The following is a 19,553-nucleotide window of genomic DNA, read 5'->3' as shown; positions in this document are numbered from 1 at the left end:
CGTGTGTAAAAAAACAACAACTGCTAATTATACATAATTACTCTAAAGATTAGAGAGATTAGCAGGCAAGGAGACATTTTTTGTGTGGAACAGTGGGGGGGTTTTCAGTGAAACTCATTCACACACACACTCACACCATGTCACAGGAACAGAGCACAAAGCACAAAGTGGGCTGGTTATTTTTGGTACCGGTGCTTTTTTTTAAAAACCTTTCTACCATAATTAGAAAGCGTACAGTGTCTTGACAGTCTTACAGTGAGTCATGAGACATCACAGGTGTCACGTTTGCACCTTTTTTAACACATTTGGATATAGCTTTTCTATTTATAGATCAAGTATTGCTGATGTAATGAAACCTATTTATTGACTATCCTTCTGTTTTTTGGCTGGACCGCAGACGGCCAGCTCTACAGACGCAAAAGTCTGTCACTGAGTGAGTGATTGACTGACTGAGCGACTGAGTGTTACACGAGTTACATGATTGCTCGGCCAATGAGTTGGCCTTTGCTCTGTCACAATGAAAAGGCAGTTAAAAGTCCTTTATGCAAATGAGCCCGTCCAGCACGTCACATCTGGCTCACAAAACCTGGACCAAGCTGTGAAACTAGGCGATGTTGTTCTACAATGAAACGAGATTCAGCAGTGGCATCGCCTATTTCTCACTTAAAATGTTTTCAGAAGATTTTGGTGGATTGTTAAGAAGGAATAACAGAAGGTTTACAAGCAGGCCGCTATGTTGTTTCCTGTTTGAAACGGCAAGGAGAAAACCAGGGACAAATCATGTGCATTCCACGAGAGGGTACGTCACTGATTGAACAGCCAGTTGAGTGGAGCAGCGCGTCCCCTAGTGTCCTCGCCGCACTTGGTGGACGTGTAGTGCTGGATTTAATATTATAAACATAACCACTCACTATTTATGTAACAATTTAGCCATAGATTCACAGACTGACCATACACAGTCCAGTCCATATACTTGCTTTTGACCGAGTCTTATTTTTCTATCTTTAACTTCCCTCTTCCTTCTTCACATTTCTGCATTCTTGTGCAGGTATTGGTCAGGGCGTGCCGGTGGTGGCTCTGATCGTAGAAGGCGGCCCTAATGTGATCTCCATCGTGCTGGAGTACCTCAGGGACACACCCCCCGTCCCGGTGGTGGTGTGTGACGGCAGCGGCAGGGCCTCAGACATCTTGGCCTTCGGACACAAATACTCCGAGGATGGAGGGTAGGCACTCACATGTACTCATTCTGCTGTTATCCAAGGAGAAACGCTTACTTATACAAATTTGATCTAATGTGGAAAATGTGGTAATCCGATTTCTGATATTTTTAGTTTGAGCATGCAATTTCATGTATACTGTACATAACAGCAGCGGAAATAAATACATGTATATATATAAATATATGGTAAACTTGATGCAAGAGCTTGCAAGTATGTATACATTTACTGAAATGTGCTGATGTGTTACTTAAAAAACAAAACACAGTGAACATTTTTGGTTATATTCCTCGTATGAATTCAGTTATTTTTACAGCTTCATATATCCAGTTACAGATTAAGGTAAACCTGCAGAATCACATCTCACCAAGGACACAGAGACAGTAGTGCTGAGAGCCCCAGTCAACCTTGGTTTCACTTTCTGACAAACAGATTTAATTTTTTCCTGCTCCCCCCCTAACTGTTTTATTCTTCTTACTTCTAGCTGACCTCCTTCTTGACACACTCTTTTTTTTCCTCTCCACACCTCTGCAGCATAATTAACGAGTCTCTAAGAGACCAGTTGCTGGTGACCATCCAGAAGACTTTCACCTACAGCCGCACGCAGGCCCAACATCTGTTCATCATTCTCATGGAGTGCATGAAGAAGAAGGAGCTGGTGAGTGTCACTTTCATAGATGTGCACATGCACATGCCAGCTGACACACATGTACATATTTGCACATGCATGAGTATATTTGCAGATGCAGGAAAAGCAAATATATGAGCAGTATATACACACAACATTAAAGCACTGACACATAGACAGACGCTCACTCACACACATACATACACACACACACACACCATGAAACCACTAATAACAGTGTAATATCACCATTCATTTAAGCTTTCATGTCTCTGCTGTATAAAGAAGCCCAAAAATGAAAAATAGCAAGCTCCAATTGACAAATGGATTTGTCAGTTGGAGCTTGCTCACCATGAAACTTTTATTGAAGCAATTATTAACCCATCTTTTATGCATGACATGTAATGTTAAGTGGATGTAAATGTATTCAGATGACGTTTGGGACCAAATGGCCTCCACCTTGAGAGTCTGTATCCCTTTGGCAGTGTTTAATTCCCAGTCCTTTTAGAGCACTGTCAGTCACATGAAACCAACCTCTTATTAATGCTGTTGAAAGCTATAACTGTAGAGGTGGTGTGTATTTATGTCTGCGTGTGTATGCGTTTATCGTGGTACATTTGATCACAGTAGCAGGCGGCTTGATGTTTTCTCGCCACAGGCACACACATTGTGATTGAAAGTGTGCACCACAGCAGTGCATGCAAACACCCACAGACAACCTTACACTCATTCACAAGATGATCATGGTGTTCTATGGTCGGTTATTTCTTTATAGCAGGCCGCTGCTATGTATAAAAAACTGTTGCTTTGGATGCAGTTCTTAACTCAGACTCTGGAGGAGCATTTTTGTGTCAAATTATTGATTTCTTAAGTAAGTCTTGCATCGCCCTGTTGGGGTTTATTTCACAAGAAAAACCGTCTCACTGTACATTATCCCTTAAATAGTCTTCACTGTTTATAATAATACCCGTGCACGATATATATCGTTTCAACATCTGCAATGTGCACATGCGCAATAGTCACATCCCAGAACGTGAGATGTCAGCAAATTAACTCAAACATGTCATGCTACAACCTTTTTGCTGCTTGATACAAAAGGAAAACTTGCATCGTATATATTTTTACACTTCTCAACGGTTGGGGTTAGCGCAGTCTGGGATTTCATATGGCGGGTCAGAGACAGCCGCTTGGTGTTAGAGGATCCTTTCCCCGGTGCTGGCTAGCCCTCGCCGGGCGCCTTTCCTCCATGCCGGTGCGCCGTGACCAGTTCCAATCGGTCAGCTTGGAAAGGCCCAGGTGAATGTGGCTCGCAGCTCCAGCCGTGAGCTTTACAGCACCCCTCGGACCTCACTGCTTTCCAGGCTTGGACTTGCTACGCCCTATCTTTCTGCAAGGATAGACGGGGCTCCTGGAATGACTGTCAACTGGGGTGGACTGTCCCCAGTGCGAGGGGCTGCGACGATGTCGGCAACTCAACCGACCTGTCTTGAAACACGGACAATGTCTCGTTAACCATTGGTGTGATTTTTTTTCCGTGGCAGCGCCATTCATATCTATAAAACAAATGCGTTTAAAATTAAATGTTGTACTAGAGCACACATTTGTTTACAAGAGCGCAAACTTGTTTATCTAGCCTCATAATTTTGCTCTCAAAGTGCATCAGTTTGATGCATTTAACTTGTACTAAATTAAGGCTGAAAATTCCTGTATTTTTTCATATTGCAATATGTATTGTAGATAAAAAAAATATTGCACTGTCAGTTTTCCAACATCGTGCAGCCCAATTTAAATAACAATTGTAACACACTGAGTCACAGAAAAAAAAAATCAAAAGCGTGTGCACAAGCGAAGTGCACACACAGAAACATGCACACACATAGCACACATAGTATTTTGCAGGCAGCCCAGCATTGGTCATGGTTGTGCAGCGTGTAAGTGGATTGATTGTGTTGTCAGTGGGGTTCCAGTGGCTGACTGATGCTCACACTGATGGTTCTTCTGAATACAATACACCAGAGCAGAACAATGTGTGAATCATTCAGCAGGAGCAGCTGTACAGGCCAGATAATCTGATGCTGCCTCACTCTGAACTTAAAAAAACTGTTAACGCTGCCAAACTGAAACGGAGCACCGAAAGTGTATTTTGGCAGTATTATAAAAGTCCACCGACCCTGCTTCACCCTTGTGGTAATATTCCTGTGTTTTACAGGCCAATTAGGTATTTTTCTGAGGAAGGAAGAAAGAAAATGTTCTTTACTGTACCATGCCATCCACAGTTCAAATGCAGACATTTGGGGCTACACTATTCTTCATGTGACAAAAGGGCTATACAGTTACATCTCTAATTAACATGTCTGTATGATCACAGAGTGCTGGAGCAGGTAAACAGTGGGTTAGGTGTTCATATCCAGGATGCTGTACTTCATGTAGTATGTATGAATATAAAAAGAAATAGTCATTTGTGGCTTATAACCTTAACAATGCCATAATACATTTACCAATGATATAAAACTATGATAGCATACTCTGTGGTAATGTATTCACTGGAAGCACTCCTCTTCCTTGTATGTCTTCCAAAAAAAATTCTGGCTTTTCTCTGCAATCATTAGTGCCCATACACCATGCAGTCTCAAAAAGCCAACGTTGATTATGGCTGGAGGAAGAGAGAGAGATAGATGTCATCTGTGTGCAGTCTGGCACCTCTCTCTCTGTCTCACTGAGGTAATTTCACTAGCCTCCTATTTATCAGGCTGATAGGCATCAGGGTTCCCTCCTGATCGCACTCAGAAAGCCACGGATAGGAGTGTTTATGCATTTGTGATTGGAGGGGAGTAACTGTAAGGGAGGAAGGGAGAAAAGAAATCAAATCAAGGTCCTTTAATGAATATAACTCGTCAGTGTGTGCATCCCTTTTTGTGCAGCAAGCAGGAGAGCACAGTTTTTTGACCGCTGTGAAAATGTTGTTTTTGAAAGGCTAAACACCAACAAATATGAATAGAAGCAGAATATTTCTTTAGATAAAAACATGGTGTGCTTTTTGGAAATGATTGCATCTTTCTTTTTTCAACAAAGTTTGACTTTACACCACTCTGAAGTTATTGGGAATATTTAAATCACACAAGTCGGAAACAATCCACCACCAGAATTTAATTCTAGTATAATACTATAATAATATTAGTGTAACCTGATCTTTATCTGCAACTGTGCAGAAACAATCCCGGGTTTAAACAGAATGAATAGACATGCAAAAAGAAAAAGCTAGGCAACATTCAAATGTTGATTTCCAATTTGAATGTCAACGTTATGAATGAAGCTTCAGCTGTTCAACTATTCGGGACAGCCCTAAAAAGTGATACATCCCTTTTGAGATGAGGCCAAAACAAATCTCCCATTATGTGATCATAGGGTTTTCTGGCTCCTTCCCACTGCAGTAATTCACCATATGGGCTCTGCAGGACAACATTTTGAAACTTGTTTGTTACCCCCACTTGTAAAGTATTTTCAAAACATGGTTCTGCATGGTGAACAAACTGTTCATATCTACCGGTAAACTAACTACTATGTACATGGTCTTCTGTGTTGTACTGTGGTATGTACTCATACCTACATGTGCTGGCAGTAGCTGTGCAGGATTGACGATTTTCAATATTTACACTGGAGACTTAAAAAGACAAACATTGCAGGAGAATTGGTGAAGTACTTTTATTTATTCTGTCACCTATGAAAAGTTTATTCAACACTCTCATTCTACAATCATGTTCAAGTATCTCAAGAGATGACAAGAGTGTAAGTTAAGACTTGAGAGGCTCTAGATGTCGCAGCTAACCGACTATAGGGATGCAGTGATGCAGTCCCATAGCAGTTATAGAAACCTGTGTTTACCCTTGTATACCAAAGGCAAGTAGCGTCACCCCATGTTAACACCCAGGTCAGGAGCAGGGTCACAAAACTGTTGCGTTGAATCATTCACACTGGCAGCAAATGTGGGCTTATCCTGGGTCAGTGCAGCGGTCCGAAAGGGGTAAGTGTGTGTGTGCGAGAGAGACAATGAGAGTGTGTGCTCTGTCTGTGTGCCAGTTGGCTGGCACTTTCATTTTTCTGGCTCTGCTGCAGGAAAGCCCAAGAGTAGGAGGAAAAGAGACAGACTAAAGGTGACTGCCTGGGATAATGTATGAGACAGGGAGAGTGTGTCTGCTTCATGCTGGCCTTACACCAGCATACTTTTCCAACGATTTCAAGTGATCGCAGACAAATTTCCAATGTCGGAATAAAATCATAAGAGGTTTGCTAGAGTTGATAGTTTGGTGTAAGGGGGTCATGAAACTCAGTCTGAGCTGCCTTAAATCAGGCTTTTAATCAAATCAAATAAAACGTTTAATATTATCATAAGTTCAATGACCAGTGAACATTCTCAACAACCAATAGGTGTGATTTCTCCAGCAGCAAACAATATTGCTAGCTTCTATCATATAAATCTGTCTGCAGTGCTCCCTCTCTCCCTTTCTCTCGTACATACACGTGTGTGTGTGTCGATTAGTATATGATTGAAGCCAGCAATCAATCTGAAATGTACGGTTAGCTCGCAGGCTATTTATGCTTGCCGCATCCGCGAGGGTCGCGAGTATCCGCATGGCCAAAGTGATGTCACACCATCAGAAACGGCCTTTCGCGGGGATTCCCTGTGGCAGGTTTTTGCCTGTCCATGCAGATACAATTTTTTTTTAACTATGTGGACGAAGATGGGTGGAGGAAATGGAGAACTTTGAGGGGCTTTGAGAATGTCTGTTTGTCACAAGGAGAAATCCGCATGGAGTATAAAAGATCCAACTGTTTCCTTGTCACAAATCCACATCAGCTCATGTTCGTGCGGCCGTCCTTGCGGAAAGCATTTTTCTGTCCACTTTTTTCTCGACAGTCTCGACTCGTCAGTTTTTCTTGTAAATTTCCACCTGGAGCACGATGGGAAATAATCACAAAAGGAATCTAGTAGTAATTTTTCAAATGGTGACCCGGCAAGATCCCCAGTCTTTGCAAAATCTTATAGTCTGTGAGTAACTGCCCTTCATACATTAGAAGTCTTTGAAAAGAATTTGAAAAGATAATGTCTGACACCCTCTCACATCTAAAGACAATGAGTCATAAGTCACAGAGTTCTAGTCATAGATTTCACTTGCGTCGCCCGGTGCGAATTTGCGTCTTTGCATTGACTTTGTATGTAATCGCGCCGTGCAAAAAATGTGCTTCATGTTTGATGTGAGCACACCATAGAACAGATCGGACTGAGTTTTATGACGACCTTAAACCAAACAACCTATGTTTCGGGAGCATAACCACAACTTTAGCAAAACCTTCATGATTTCATTCCAAAATTGGAAATTTGTCTCCCACAGTGAAATCGATTGAAAAGTCGTTTAAAACGGCGTAAAAACTCAGTGACTTTATGATGACGGATGATGACTATGATGTGACTTGTTGATGCATTGTCTTTAGATGTAAGAGGGTGTCAGACTTCAGTCTTTTCATAGTCGTCAAGTGTATGATAGGCATAGGAGGGCAAGTGAAGAGTAGGAAGACTAAAGAAAGGATGTGTCTTGCTTCTGTCTCAGCATGTTGGTTTATTCATGTAAACACTTTGTGCTTCAGTTATTTCCCTGCTGCCTGGGCTTTGTTTATCATACTGGGGGCTCTTTATGTGTTATATCAAGAGGCAATAATCGTTATGCGTGCATACTGAAATGTATACATACATCTGTACCTCTGTGTTTTATGTTTTTATCTTTGTTTTTGCCAAAAGGGGAACAGCTGGTTGTATTCAAGCCTCATAGACATTTTTTCCTTAATATTGTCATTTCAAGAGGCCACGTGATGAATTTTATCATGAATATGTTGCTGTGAAGTCGGTTAGGCAGTAAATTATGAAACTGAGAAGTGCTCTTTGCAGCTACAAACAATAGTGCCACTTATCTGCTTTATGCTTTCATTTGGTCTAATTTAGGAGTGCGCTGGCTCATCTCCCAGTGAAAAACATGTCTTCTGATAGATGATAGAGGGTCCAAGTCGGCGGGGGGTAGGGAAGGGAAATAATTGCGAATGAATAATGCGTAAGCTCTTGAGTTATACGTAGGGGGAACAGATGTAAAGTATATAGATGGTGTCTTATACAAGTGCAATGAAAGGGAATACTAAAGCATAGGCCACATCTGTAACAATTTGTCTGGATGATAAGGGTAATTATCTTCCTTGAGTATTCACATCACTTATCTTGTTTCTTTTATCTCTTCAACATAAAGGTGGAACAATTTCATATAAATGTCAAGCAATTACACTGAAAAGACTACAGGCTGCCTGTGAACCAGTGCTTTTAAATATAATCAAGGCCTGTTGTCACATCGTTTTTTTTTTGTTTTTTTTCTTGCTAGAAATGTGTGAATCCAATTCTAGGTCTAATTAAAACAGAGGAGCCTCATTCTACCTCCCCTCCCTCTCTCTCGGCCCCTCACTCTTCATCTGTGGTGGTGGGGGGTGGCAAGATGATTGTCCTGGTATCTCCCTGCTTGGTATGAATAATTGAGTGTAGAATAGTCCTTATATGTTTAATTCGGATTAAATATTGAGGAGGAACGACCTATCCGCGATGTTCCCCCGCCTCCCTGACAAGAGAAACTAAGAGCGAGTAGGAGGAAGATGAGGAGAGCGAAAGAGTGACTTAAATGGACCATGAGAGAGAAAGAGAGGGAGGGACAGATGGAGGGATAGAGGGGGAAGGTGGGAGGAAATGAGACAAGAGAAGAAGTAAAAGAAGGGAAACAAATGATGCTTGGGTGGAGAACATATGTGAAAATGAGGTACAGTAGCGAGTTTGAGCCACAAAACAGAGAAAGAAAGAGCTAGAAGAGCAGCAATTCCTTGGGTGATTATCAACAGGGCAGTTTATCAGTTTAAAATTTCATGAATAGAGAAACTTATGTCTCTCTTTCCTCTACTTTGGCTGTCGTTGTAAAAGCCTGTTGGTTAATGGTTTATCCAGGAAAGTAATAAATACACATCTAAATATTTTATGCTCAAATTCCCACAGTTGAAACCATTAGCAGAGCTTTGTCAGATCTGAACTGCTAACCATTGTTAATGTATGGTATGCAGAGGATGCAGAGGAAACCTCTGTGGACTGTATGAGTGTGTGTGTGTGTGTGTGAGGTTTGCGATGTGTCTTGTACAGTATGCACATGCAGCAGCATCAGCAGGGTCTTGCCTGTTAAATGAAGATGAATGTATTCCAATCAGCTTGGCTCACTGCAGCGTGAAGTGCAGTTTTCTGATCCTCCTCTAAGCTTGTAGCTTAGCGTCTCTGAAGATGCGGGAATCCTTCGACAGATCCCAGTCACACTGAGACAGATTGCTCTGCCTCGTCCTTTTTCATTTCTTATATCCGTCTTGAATTTGTCAACACTAAATCTCCCTCCTTCTGTCTTCCTCTGCATTACACATGCTTTCCTGCCGTCTCACGTCTATCCTCCAGACCCCCCACCTCCACACTCGTCTCCACCTCCTTATCGTTCCCGCTCTTTTACTCTCTCCTCTATTCTTGTCAACAGAGAGATGGAGTGTGACAGACACGAGTCAGTGCCCTGTCCCTCGCTTGTTTACCCCTGAGGTGATGATTGTCAGTGTGGAGGCCAAAATACATTCAGCATTTTAAGATATTTTGAGATACAGTATTAGCCAAGCACATCGGAAACATAATGTACAACAGATGGACGGGTTTATGCCATGAGTAAAAAAATACAATGAAGCTGGGTCTACCCGTTCGATAAACTTGTTTGCTCACAGTAAGTACTTGAGAGCACCTTTGCTTGTACAAGACAATGAAAATAGATGAGGGAGAAGCGGTCTGTTTATCTTTGCACACACTTATTGACGACTCTCTGTGTGATCATCGCGATTAAACCTTGTGTTGTCATAGAGGTCGTGTTGCTTAGCCTCGGTATTGTAGAGCCTTTATGGTGACAGGTAGCGCATATCCACAGGGTCACCTTGGAGGTGTGATTGGGGGAAGGGACGAGGGAGGAAGAAGTAGGAGGAAGCAGGCAAGGATGAGGGTGGTGGTGGTGGTGGAGGGGAGTAGCATGCTAGTGGGAGGTTGTTGTGAGATTAATGGTTGCAGGTGGGGGGGCTGAAAGATGATGGCTGGAAGAAAAAGGAAGTGGAGGTAGAGCCTTGAGAGACGGGAAAATAGAAACAATGGTGAACATCTTCTATAAACATCATCTTTCCTTTATCACACTGTCATCCATCTTCAGTCCCGAAGGCAGCCAAGACCTGTATGTACATCTGTGCCTGTGTCTGCGCCTGTGTGTGTGTGTGTGTGTGTGTGTAACTCTCCATTCTGCTATAACGATAACTACAGGGTTTAATGAACAAGTGGCCAGATTAGGATTCTGTACTAATGAGGTGAAATAATTAGGCTCGCACATGAGCACGCCCTTAAAATGTATAGATCGGTTATGATCTTGTTAGAAAATCACACCCTTGTGATAATTTAACCTTTTCTATGTAAGAGCACACATGGGACAACTCACTCTCTTTAACACACACACACACACTTGGTTAGATCACAGTATTGCATGTGTGTTCAGCAGATGGCTCTCTAAATGTGTTGTTAACATCTATTAGAGTGAAGGCAAAGATGCATTCTAGCAAATAATAATCTAGCCACTGGCCACCATTCAAACACACACACACACACACACAACCACACACACAACCACACACACAGACACTATAACTTAACTCAGAGAAGCGCATGAACACACCGGGCCAGGGACTCATTGGTGTCCCCGCTCATGAAGTCCTCAATCGATACCTTCACATCCCATTGCACTCCCATTTCACCTGTAGAAAGACCTTTTGATTGCACGGGCCGATAGTGACCGTCACACACACATACGCGCACACACACTTAGATGCTCCCGTTATTAGGGTTGACAGTTTCGATGCATGACCCAGGTCTAAGGATATTCATGATATCACACTCCGCATTTCTCTCTCAGGAGGGAGCCAGCATGTCATCAGCATATAACATACATTGATCATACGAATGATGAATGAGCCGACATAATAGATACTGTAAATCATCAACGTGGATTGAATTAGTTTTGTGCATTTAGATTTGTGTGAAAAGAGAAAGGGAGATAGAGGGAGAAAGGAGGAGGGTTAGCCCACAACATTGCAGCATCGCCCAAGGGAAAGCAGCAGCAGCAGCAGCAGCAAAGCCCGCAGATTCCCGGAGCTCCACGAAATGAAGCCATTTAGAGGGGGGAGATGGGCTGCAGGGAGGAGAGGGAGGTGGGAGGAGATGGATGGGTGGATGGAAGGATTAGAGGAATAGCTCGTCGGGTATTCAGAACACGCATTCTCCCGTACACGACTCCCACAAGGTGCCCTTCACGCATGCACACATGCGAGCATGTATGCCCACACACGTTAACGCGGGATATGTGTACACGCGCTTGCTACATTTCACAGAGGAAAAAAAAAAAGCTGGAAAAGCTGCTCCATTTCTCAGATTTCCCTCTCAGCGGACTTTGGCTCTCATCCATCGCGCCATTAGTTCATCTCACGCAGGATATAAAAAATGCAGCTAAAAGACAAGCCAGACGACACAGACGCAGACCCAAAGTAGCCTTAGAGTACAATATTTTCCTGAAAGCCTAATCCAAAAAAATGTCTGACACAGCAACAGAAAAAGAACAAAATGAGCTTTGGTAACGGAGAGCATTATTAGGTCATATATTCGTTTGATCTCTCTCTGTTATGTTTTCACTCTGGTTCCCCTCGGTTGCCTTTCTCGGTGAATCCCTTCATTCCTTCCGTGCAGTGAACGTGTATGTATGAAGTGTATGTGAGAGTTTTGTGTTGTTCTCTGCACAAGAGACAAGAGAGGAATGAAGAGAGTCTGGAGAGGAGATAAAGTACATTACATCAAAGCAATTCCTCTCCTCTCCTCTCCTCTCCTCTCCTCTCCTCTCCTCTCCTCTCCTCTCCTCTCCTCCTACACCTCAGCGGTTTTAGTGAAGCTGTTTAATCCAGCAAATAAGAGCCCTCTCAAGATGTGACTGGATTTTTGATGCTATAAGGCTTGATGCATTCAATCAAACAACAATAGAAGTAATAGAGTTAACTTTCAATAAATGCTCCTTCTTCTCACTCGTTCTCTCTGTGTCTGTCTCTCTTTCTCTCATTGTCTCTCAGATAACAGTTTTCCGGATGGGGTCGGAGGGTCATCAAGACATTGACCTCGCCATCCTCACTGCATTACTCAAAGGTGGGTGTGTGTATTTATGTGTGTGTGTGTGTGCTGGAGCATGAGTGTACAGTAAGTGGCTTCCATTTCACTTGCCTCCCTCCAGGGATGTTGTTATTTGGAAGTTTCTGTACATAAAAGGAGGATGATATCGTTTCAGAAAGCATTCCTCTCACTGTCCCAGTTTAGGCATATGTTCGAAGCACACAAGTATGTTTTTAGTTTTGCAGTTCATTGCTCAGGAATAAAACATAAACATCTGTGCTTATTTTTTTCTCTCTTAAAGCTCCATTAAGCGATTTTTGAGCACTGCGGGGTAGGAAGACAACAAAGCAAACTTGCAGCATTAAGTTTTGGTGTTATAATAGCTTATCAAACAACTGCTTTCTTGCAGTTTTAGCAGAAACAGAGTGCCATGGGCATGGAGTCCTCTTACCACTGCCTGTCCAATATAAGTCAAGTGACCAAATTGGTGCCCTCGGCAAGAGTTTAGCTTTTTCCTCAGTTTTTGGTTACATAAGATATTATGTTTTAGTTTGTGAACTTTAGAGGTGCTTTTTGGCAGATTTTGCTGACTCTAGCTGCATATTTATTATAAAGCCATCTTATCATCTAACTCTAACGCAAGAAAGTGTATTTCACTAAATATCGAACTATTCCTTTAAACCTGAGGAGTTCGTGTCTCTAGTGGCCTACCAGCTATCAAAGCCGTCTCAGACAAGCTTGCACCGAGCTCAGTTTTCCTACTTTATATGCTAATAAATCCCGATATCACAACAACACCTGCAGAATAATCAATTAGCATGAACACAGCTGCTCATTAACTGTGTGGCCAGAGACAAGTAATTACAGGAGGACACTTACCGGCACCAATGAATTGTAAAAGGCATTGTGTCTTTTAATTCATCTCTTTTGAAGTATACGTTTCGTTGAATTTAATTTGCATTTATCAAATGAATTGCCCTTGAGGTCAATAATCACTTTTTGAAAGGGACACATGACCTTACTACATGCTATTATGCAACATCAGCTTCTCATTTCTCAGAACTACACTGATGCTTATAGTGTGGCCAGCATCCCAAAATTCAAGCTTATGATCTTTACACGCAGTTGCAGGTCATGTTATACAGCCACCAAGGGGCGTTAGAGTAGCTGCAGACAAACAAGCAGTGATTTAAAGGCTCGTATCTATCTTGGTTTCTCCCTCCAGTTATCACACTGCAATACATAGAATAATCAATCAGCATGGTAACAGCAGCACTGACCTAAAGCATGACACAGTAACATATAGAGAGAGCTACACAGCCTCCGCAAGCTGCAATCCTTCCACTGTAACTAGTTGTTATGCATTTACCAGTAAGGGCCAGGAATTGGACCAAATTGAGTTACAAAATTGAAAATTCCTCAAGTGCAAACACAGCAATTAAACCCAGCCACCTCATCCTCTACCCTATTTCCCACTTCAGTGTTTCCCATGCCCCCGCCCCGCTACACACAAACACAGGATCCATACTTTCGATTAGTTTTTCAGTAGCTTATATTGATCACTGTAGCTCTTGCCTCTTTAAGGATTTGACGCTAACACCTCCCACTGGAGTTTGCACGCATGCCCTCTCTCTCTCTCAAACACACACCTATACATGTGAAAACATGAGGTTCACACTCATGCAGATTAATATCAATAACTTATCAGAGGAATCGTTCCTCAGAAGAACATTTCATTCCACAGAGACTAAACAAGTTGAGTTTGGAGAGGGAGAGCGTGACAGAGGAACGTGTTTTACATAATTGATGTGTAGCAGTCAAGATGCATGATTTCTGTGGCCCATGCATCACATTCTCGTCTTCTCACTTTCCCTATGTACACGCGTCTCGCTCATGTATCCTGTCAACTCCATCTGTTGCTCTATCTTTCATTTCGTTTCTATTCATTTCATTTCACATTGTGATAGGAATGGCATGCGGATGAATGAGTGAAGAGAGGAATTGAAATCAAAGAAAGAAAAGATGAAATAGGAAAAAGGAAATGAAAAGTAGGAGATCATAGAAGTGAAAGGACGAGAGGGGAACACTGACAGAAGATGGGGGAAATGCTTTATGATAAACAGCATGAGGGTCATTCTACATGCAAGTCTCATTCTGCGGCTGAGTGAATGAGACGCGTTAAGGCTTTTAGTGTAAAATGAAATCAGTCACATCCTGCCTGAGAGCTTTTTAAAACACTGGATTAGACTCCTTCGCTGAAGAACTAAGCTACTGCCTGAAGCTCAACACGGCACAGCACAGTCAGGAAAACACGGTGAGGGGAGAACAGAGAAAGAGCAAGAGGGAAAAAAGCATAAAAGGAGAGAGTGTGTGTGAGAGAGAGAGATTTAGAGAAGTGGGAACAGGAAGGAATCTGCAGTTAAAGACACATGGTGTAACAGAGGGACGTTTAGAGTAATTGATGGTCTGCTGTCTGAAGTAGTCAATATCCTGAAGATTGGGTCCATAAAGCCAGTTGGCTACAGTTCGTATTCCCTGCAGGCAGACTGAGTGAAACCGCAGGCCTTTGATGAAGCAAGGCCACCCTGCTTTTACACATACACATATCTCCACTAAAGCTGGCATTAGTAGGCTCTGCATCTTATTAGCAGGGCTCTGTCTGAACTCACACCATTAAGCTCCAGTAATGCTGAACAGGCCTTTAAGACAGAGAGAGAGCACGTTGTAAAGTGATGATACTTCTGTGCTTATTAAAAATGACTCTGTCTTGTCTACACACAAGGGATTATTATTATGCTTTATATTACAGTGGATTTCTCCAGAGGCTGAGATGAATTGTCGCCTTATCTTTCTCATTTCGGTTAACTCCTCCCAGTGTGCGGGTGAATTATTAATGAGAACAGCAGACTGCGGTTTTGTATTCGGACTCATTGGTCAAGTGCCACTAAAACAGGGAACAGCTACTAGCACTTTTTTGCAGCATATTCTATCGCACTTTTACAGTGAAGCTGTTTTATATTGGATCATACAGAGCTAATCAGTTCTGAAAAGAGACGTTTGGTTTTATAGTTACTGTCCCTCTCTGTCTCTGTTTCATTTTATGCTGCCTCTGAGTTTTTTGTGTGTTGAAGACGTATCACCTCCAATAAATACTGTATTCACTGCTGTCTACGCTCCTTTTACAAATACCTACAGTAGGAGGCATTACTGTACATACTGGGGCTCCATTTCAAGTGTCTTTACGCCTCGTTTCCACATCGCTCTGTGTACGTATGCAAATCAACCGGAAGTTCATTTATTCCTATGGTAACCTTTGTGATCTCCGATGTGTTTGCGATGTCTTCCGTTTTTTCGGAGGGTGATATTGAAATTATTTTTTTTTTTAAATGTTACTTTTGTGGCAGATTACAGACAAACCGTATGCACTGTGTGCCACAGGAAGTTAGCATAACATGCTGTTCGCAAATTAATAACTGATTGTTGAATACAGCTCTATTTATACTTTTATTTTTGTAAGTGGACATCATATTTAGCAGTTTATGAAATAATTACAGGTTAAAAAGGAAAGTAAAACACTAAACAAACACACCAGCCCTGCATTGTGAGTATCTCGGCAGATTTACATCTGTGGTGGCAGTTTCTGTTAAAACAAGACACAAACCAACGTAACAACTTGTCTTTCAGTGAATTTAATAAAAAGGTTTACATCAATAACTAAAACATCTGCAGATGGACTGCAGATGGACTCACGAGCACAGCCACCTGTTGTGGACTGTGGCAAGTGAGCCCCGAATACAAAGAGTAGTCAGTATTTATACATTTAAAGCATAACATGAAGATAAGTGCAAAGAAGAAAAGAAGAGAAGGATAGAAAGTGTATCAATGCGTCAGCACACAGCAGACAACAGAGCATCACAAGACATAACAAGTATTTCAGCAATCTGTTGTTTGCAGTTACAGAGAACTAAAATGTCAGGTCACTGTCCTATGGTGACGAAGTTGAACATGTGAGGCCCTGAGATTGTCTAAAGGTACAATGTTAAACTGCAGATATGAAAATTGCCATTACACATCCGACAATCTGTCCTTTACCAAACAGCCATGACATACAGCAAAGCTATCACAGTGATGAGAGAAGTGAAGATGAGGGAATATGATGAAGAAGGCATTCGTTCATTCTTTTCATTTATCCGTATTTGTCAGTGTGCCCTTGAATCTTAATATTACATTAAGCAAATCAGATCTGCCCACAATGTCCTTTTTTGTTTTAATCTTTTTTCTTTATGTGTGTGTGTGTGTCTATGTACTGTAGTTCTTATTCTACTCATTATGTCATGTTGATGTTGCTGTAGGACCAGATCATTGTAAATGATGTTCACGGACACGGCAAATCAAAGGAACACAGTTGTATTTCACATTCTATACAGGGATGAGGTGGAGCGTTAAATTAAGCGATACGTCAGATACACCAAGCTGTCATTCTCCGATGGGAAGACATCTTTCTACAAACACACAAAGAAAAAGGCAGTTACAGAGCCGACACATTGTAAAGTAAAGGAAAGATCTACAAAGACTGAAGTTAGATGAAGCCCCTGCAACTCACAAAAGATGCCCTTAACCCCAGCACTTCAACAAAGGAGCTAGCTATTGTTAGTCGGCAGCAATGGCTCCACAGCTCTAATCTGATTAAAACTAGCAAAAGCTGCAAATCAATGACTAAACAAGACTTGAAATAATGCTATACAATTGGAGAAGCTGCAACCAAATCACCATCATATATCACACACCCAGAGGTATATTTCAAAACAAAAGAAGTATTGGTTTATCGATATATCCATACATCGTCACCTTCAGAACTTGCTATGGAAACGCCTCAGCACAAGACAAGAAACATCAGGACAAAGTGTTACGCACGGCATCAAAAATCACTGACGAGGAGCTACCGTCCCACTAGACTATAGAAAAAGGCACACAAGATTCTCCAAGACTTTTTTTTCACCTTGCTCACCATATACCATTTATAACTTCCTCCCATCTTTTAAAAGACTGCAAAGTATTAGATCCAGGACAGCCAGGTTACCCAGAGGGAGTTTGTGCCCTTAACTCCTAAATCACTAATGTGCTGCTATTATTCCTGTCTATAAGACACTATAAGGGTATGGTTTGTGGTGCTAATAGCATCTCCATGGAAACGCTTGTTTTATTTGGTGGTGCTGGTTTCATGTCCCCCCAAGGTCGTTACTGTATATGATGTGAGGTTTTTGTTTTGTGTGAGCTCGCCGAACCAAATTCCTATCAGCTATGTTGAAATGGTAATAAAGTATTCCATCTTGAATATTGAATCTATATTGATTCTGTCTACCATAAATACAGAGATGATCATTGTGAAATACTGTATAACATAGCACAAAATATGCTGTCTCTGTCAATATAAACTTTTATCAACACCTATGAATTTTAAACAACAAAAGTTTTAGCATCCAGCAGGTGGAAATGAGAATATAAGCACATAAAGAGAATATAAAATAAGCACTAAAGGCAGATCTTTATCGTCTCTCAACTTACTTGTATCCTCTCTCGTAGGTGCCAACGCTTCAGCTCCTGACCAGCTGAGTTTGGCTCTGGCCTGGAACAGAGTGGACATCGCCCGCAGTCAAATCTTCATCTACGGACAGCAGTGGCCTGTAAGAAAGAACCATAAACAGCATAAACAAGAATATGCATAATGAAGCAGAAATGTTGTGTGTATTCACAGGGCCTGATTGTTCTAGGTGCATTCTCACTGATATTAACTTTATGGTATGCTACACCACCTAAAACAGTCTTTGGCATTGTACCTCATTCTTGAATTGTCCCGTACCTGACATTTGTTCACAGAAACTGTCCTCAACAGATGATAATATTAATAACAATTGATATTACATACAAGAAATGCCGTTCAGGATGCTTTACATTCACACAAAATAACTTTCAAAAGTGATGAGAAGGAGAAAGATGATAACTTAAATGTCAGATAAAAGGATGCTTTCAATTTTAGAATGCAATTTGGATGCATAAGGCAGCTCAGGATCAGTTGTGGATGAAAGGTTCAGCACCTGACAAATGGTTTCTGGTACCTGTGAACATAATTGAGGAATATGAATTCCTTGCGGTTTCCATGTATAGTTTGACTATAACTTTAAACTTTCAACTTTATTTTGGATGTGTGGTCTATGGAAGAGCGTTATGACAAGTAAATCATAAGAAGAACCATATATGAGTATTAAAATATATATAAACCAATTAAGTGTGGCTCCACTCACATGTTATGTGAAATCCTATCCTATCATAATAATCCTGTTTTAGTAAATGATGGTGCTCGATCTTTATTTATTTCCATTCAGTGTTCCTGCGTAGTTTGTGGTATGCAGTGTATGAATGGTATTGTTAGTATATGTATTCTCCATCTGATGTGCTTTAGGTCGGTTCCTTGGAGCAGGCGATGCTGGATGCCTTAGTTCTGGACAGAGTGGACTTTGTCAAGCTTCTGATTGAAAATGGAGTCAGTATGCACCGTTTCCTCACGCTTTCCAGACTGGAGGAGCTCTACAACACGGTAAAAAATGAGTTTGTTGATTGAAATGTTACTTGCGCAACAAAACAAAAAAAGTACATGGTGCTGGTAGTGGACAGTGTAGCAGGCAGGGTCAGCTTTATCCTAAGGAACTGTTGGAACTCATGCACATTTATATGATTGACTATCAGAGGAATCGTTCCTAAGAAGAACATTTCATTCCACAGAGACTAAACAAGTGGAGTTTGGAGTAGGAAAGAGTGACAGAGAAATGTGTTTTACATAATTTATGTGTAGCAGTCAAGATGCATGATTTCTTTGGCCCACGCATCACTCCCTGATCTCCGTCTCCGACGCTTGGCCTATAGAGTGATGCAGGAATGAGTCCTAAAACCTGCAAATGATTTAGCATTTTTGCACGTTCGGTTCCCTCGTCTCGAAGTCAATGGTTTTTTGAAGGGCTTTTAGATGCCTGAAGTAAGGTCTGTGGTTAACACAAACTTAAGAGATTTAAGAGATTTTTTTTATTATGTAAATATCCCACTTGTGAATATTGAAGCTTTCATGTGTCTTAAGAAGGTGGTTGCTAACAAGTGGCTAAATGAGGCTACAAAACGTCATCACACCGACACGTCCGCCTTTACAGCCTCGTTGTGTATACTTGCGCTCATGCATCCGTGGTGTGGTTCGTTTATAGCCTGGCGTTAGGTTTTTACTTCTGGTGATTGCATTCACACTTCAAAAATCATATAAAGGGTTTTCATTTGTAACGATGATCCTGCTGAAGTATCATAAAGATTTGTTGGCCACAGAATGCATTTTCTGCAATAATCCAAAAACCCAAAGGAAAATCCCATTGTTTTTTTGTCG

General features: G+C 41.5%; 1 protein-coding gene across 10 annotated transcripts in view; it reads left to right on the top strand.

The window, feature by feature from the left end:
- Positions 1–19,553, top strand: part of trpm3 (transient receptor potential cation channel, subfamily M, member 3) — a 162,394-nt gene that overhangs the window by 105,920 nt on the left and 36,921 nt on the right. For all 10 annotated transcript variants that reach the window (XM_074638312.1, XM_074638306.1, XM_074638311.1 and 7 more), the window contains exons 7-11: positions 1,049–1,223; positions 1,752–1,875; positions 12,094–12,166; positions 17,714–17,814; positions 18,591–18,725. In XM_074638312.1, the coding sequence (XP_074494413.1) occupies positions 1,049–1,223; positions 1,752–1,875; positions 12,094–12,166; positions 17,714–17,814; positions 18,591–18,725 (608 nt within the window). The remainder of the gene's footprint in view (positions 1–1,048; positions 1,224–1,751; positions 1,876–12,093; positions 12,167–17,713; positions 17,815–18,590; positions 18,726–19,553) is intronic.

This window comes from Sebastes fasciatus, chromosome 6 (assembly GCF_043250625.1).
Source record: "Sebastes fasciatus isolate fSebFas1 chromosome 6, fSebFas1.pri, whole genome shotgun sequence".
Classification (NCBI taxonomy): domain Eukaryota; kingdom Metazoa; phylum Chordata; class Actinopteri; order Perciformes; family Sebastidae; genus Sebastes; species Sebastes fasciatus.
Note: the sequence above shows the minus strand (reverse complement) of the source record. Positions and strands in the feature narration are given on the sequence as shown.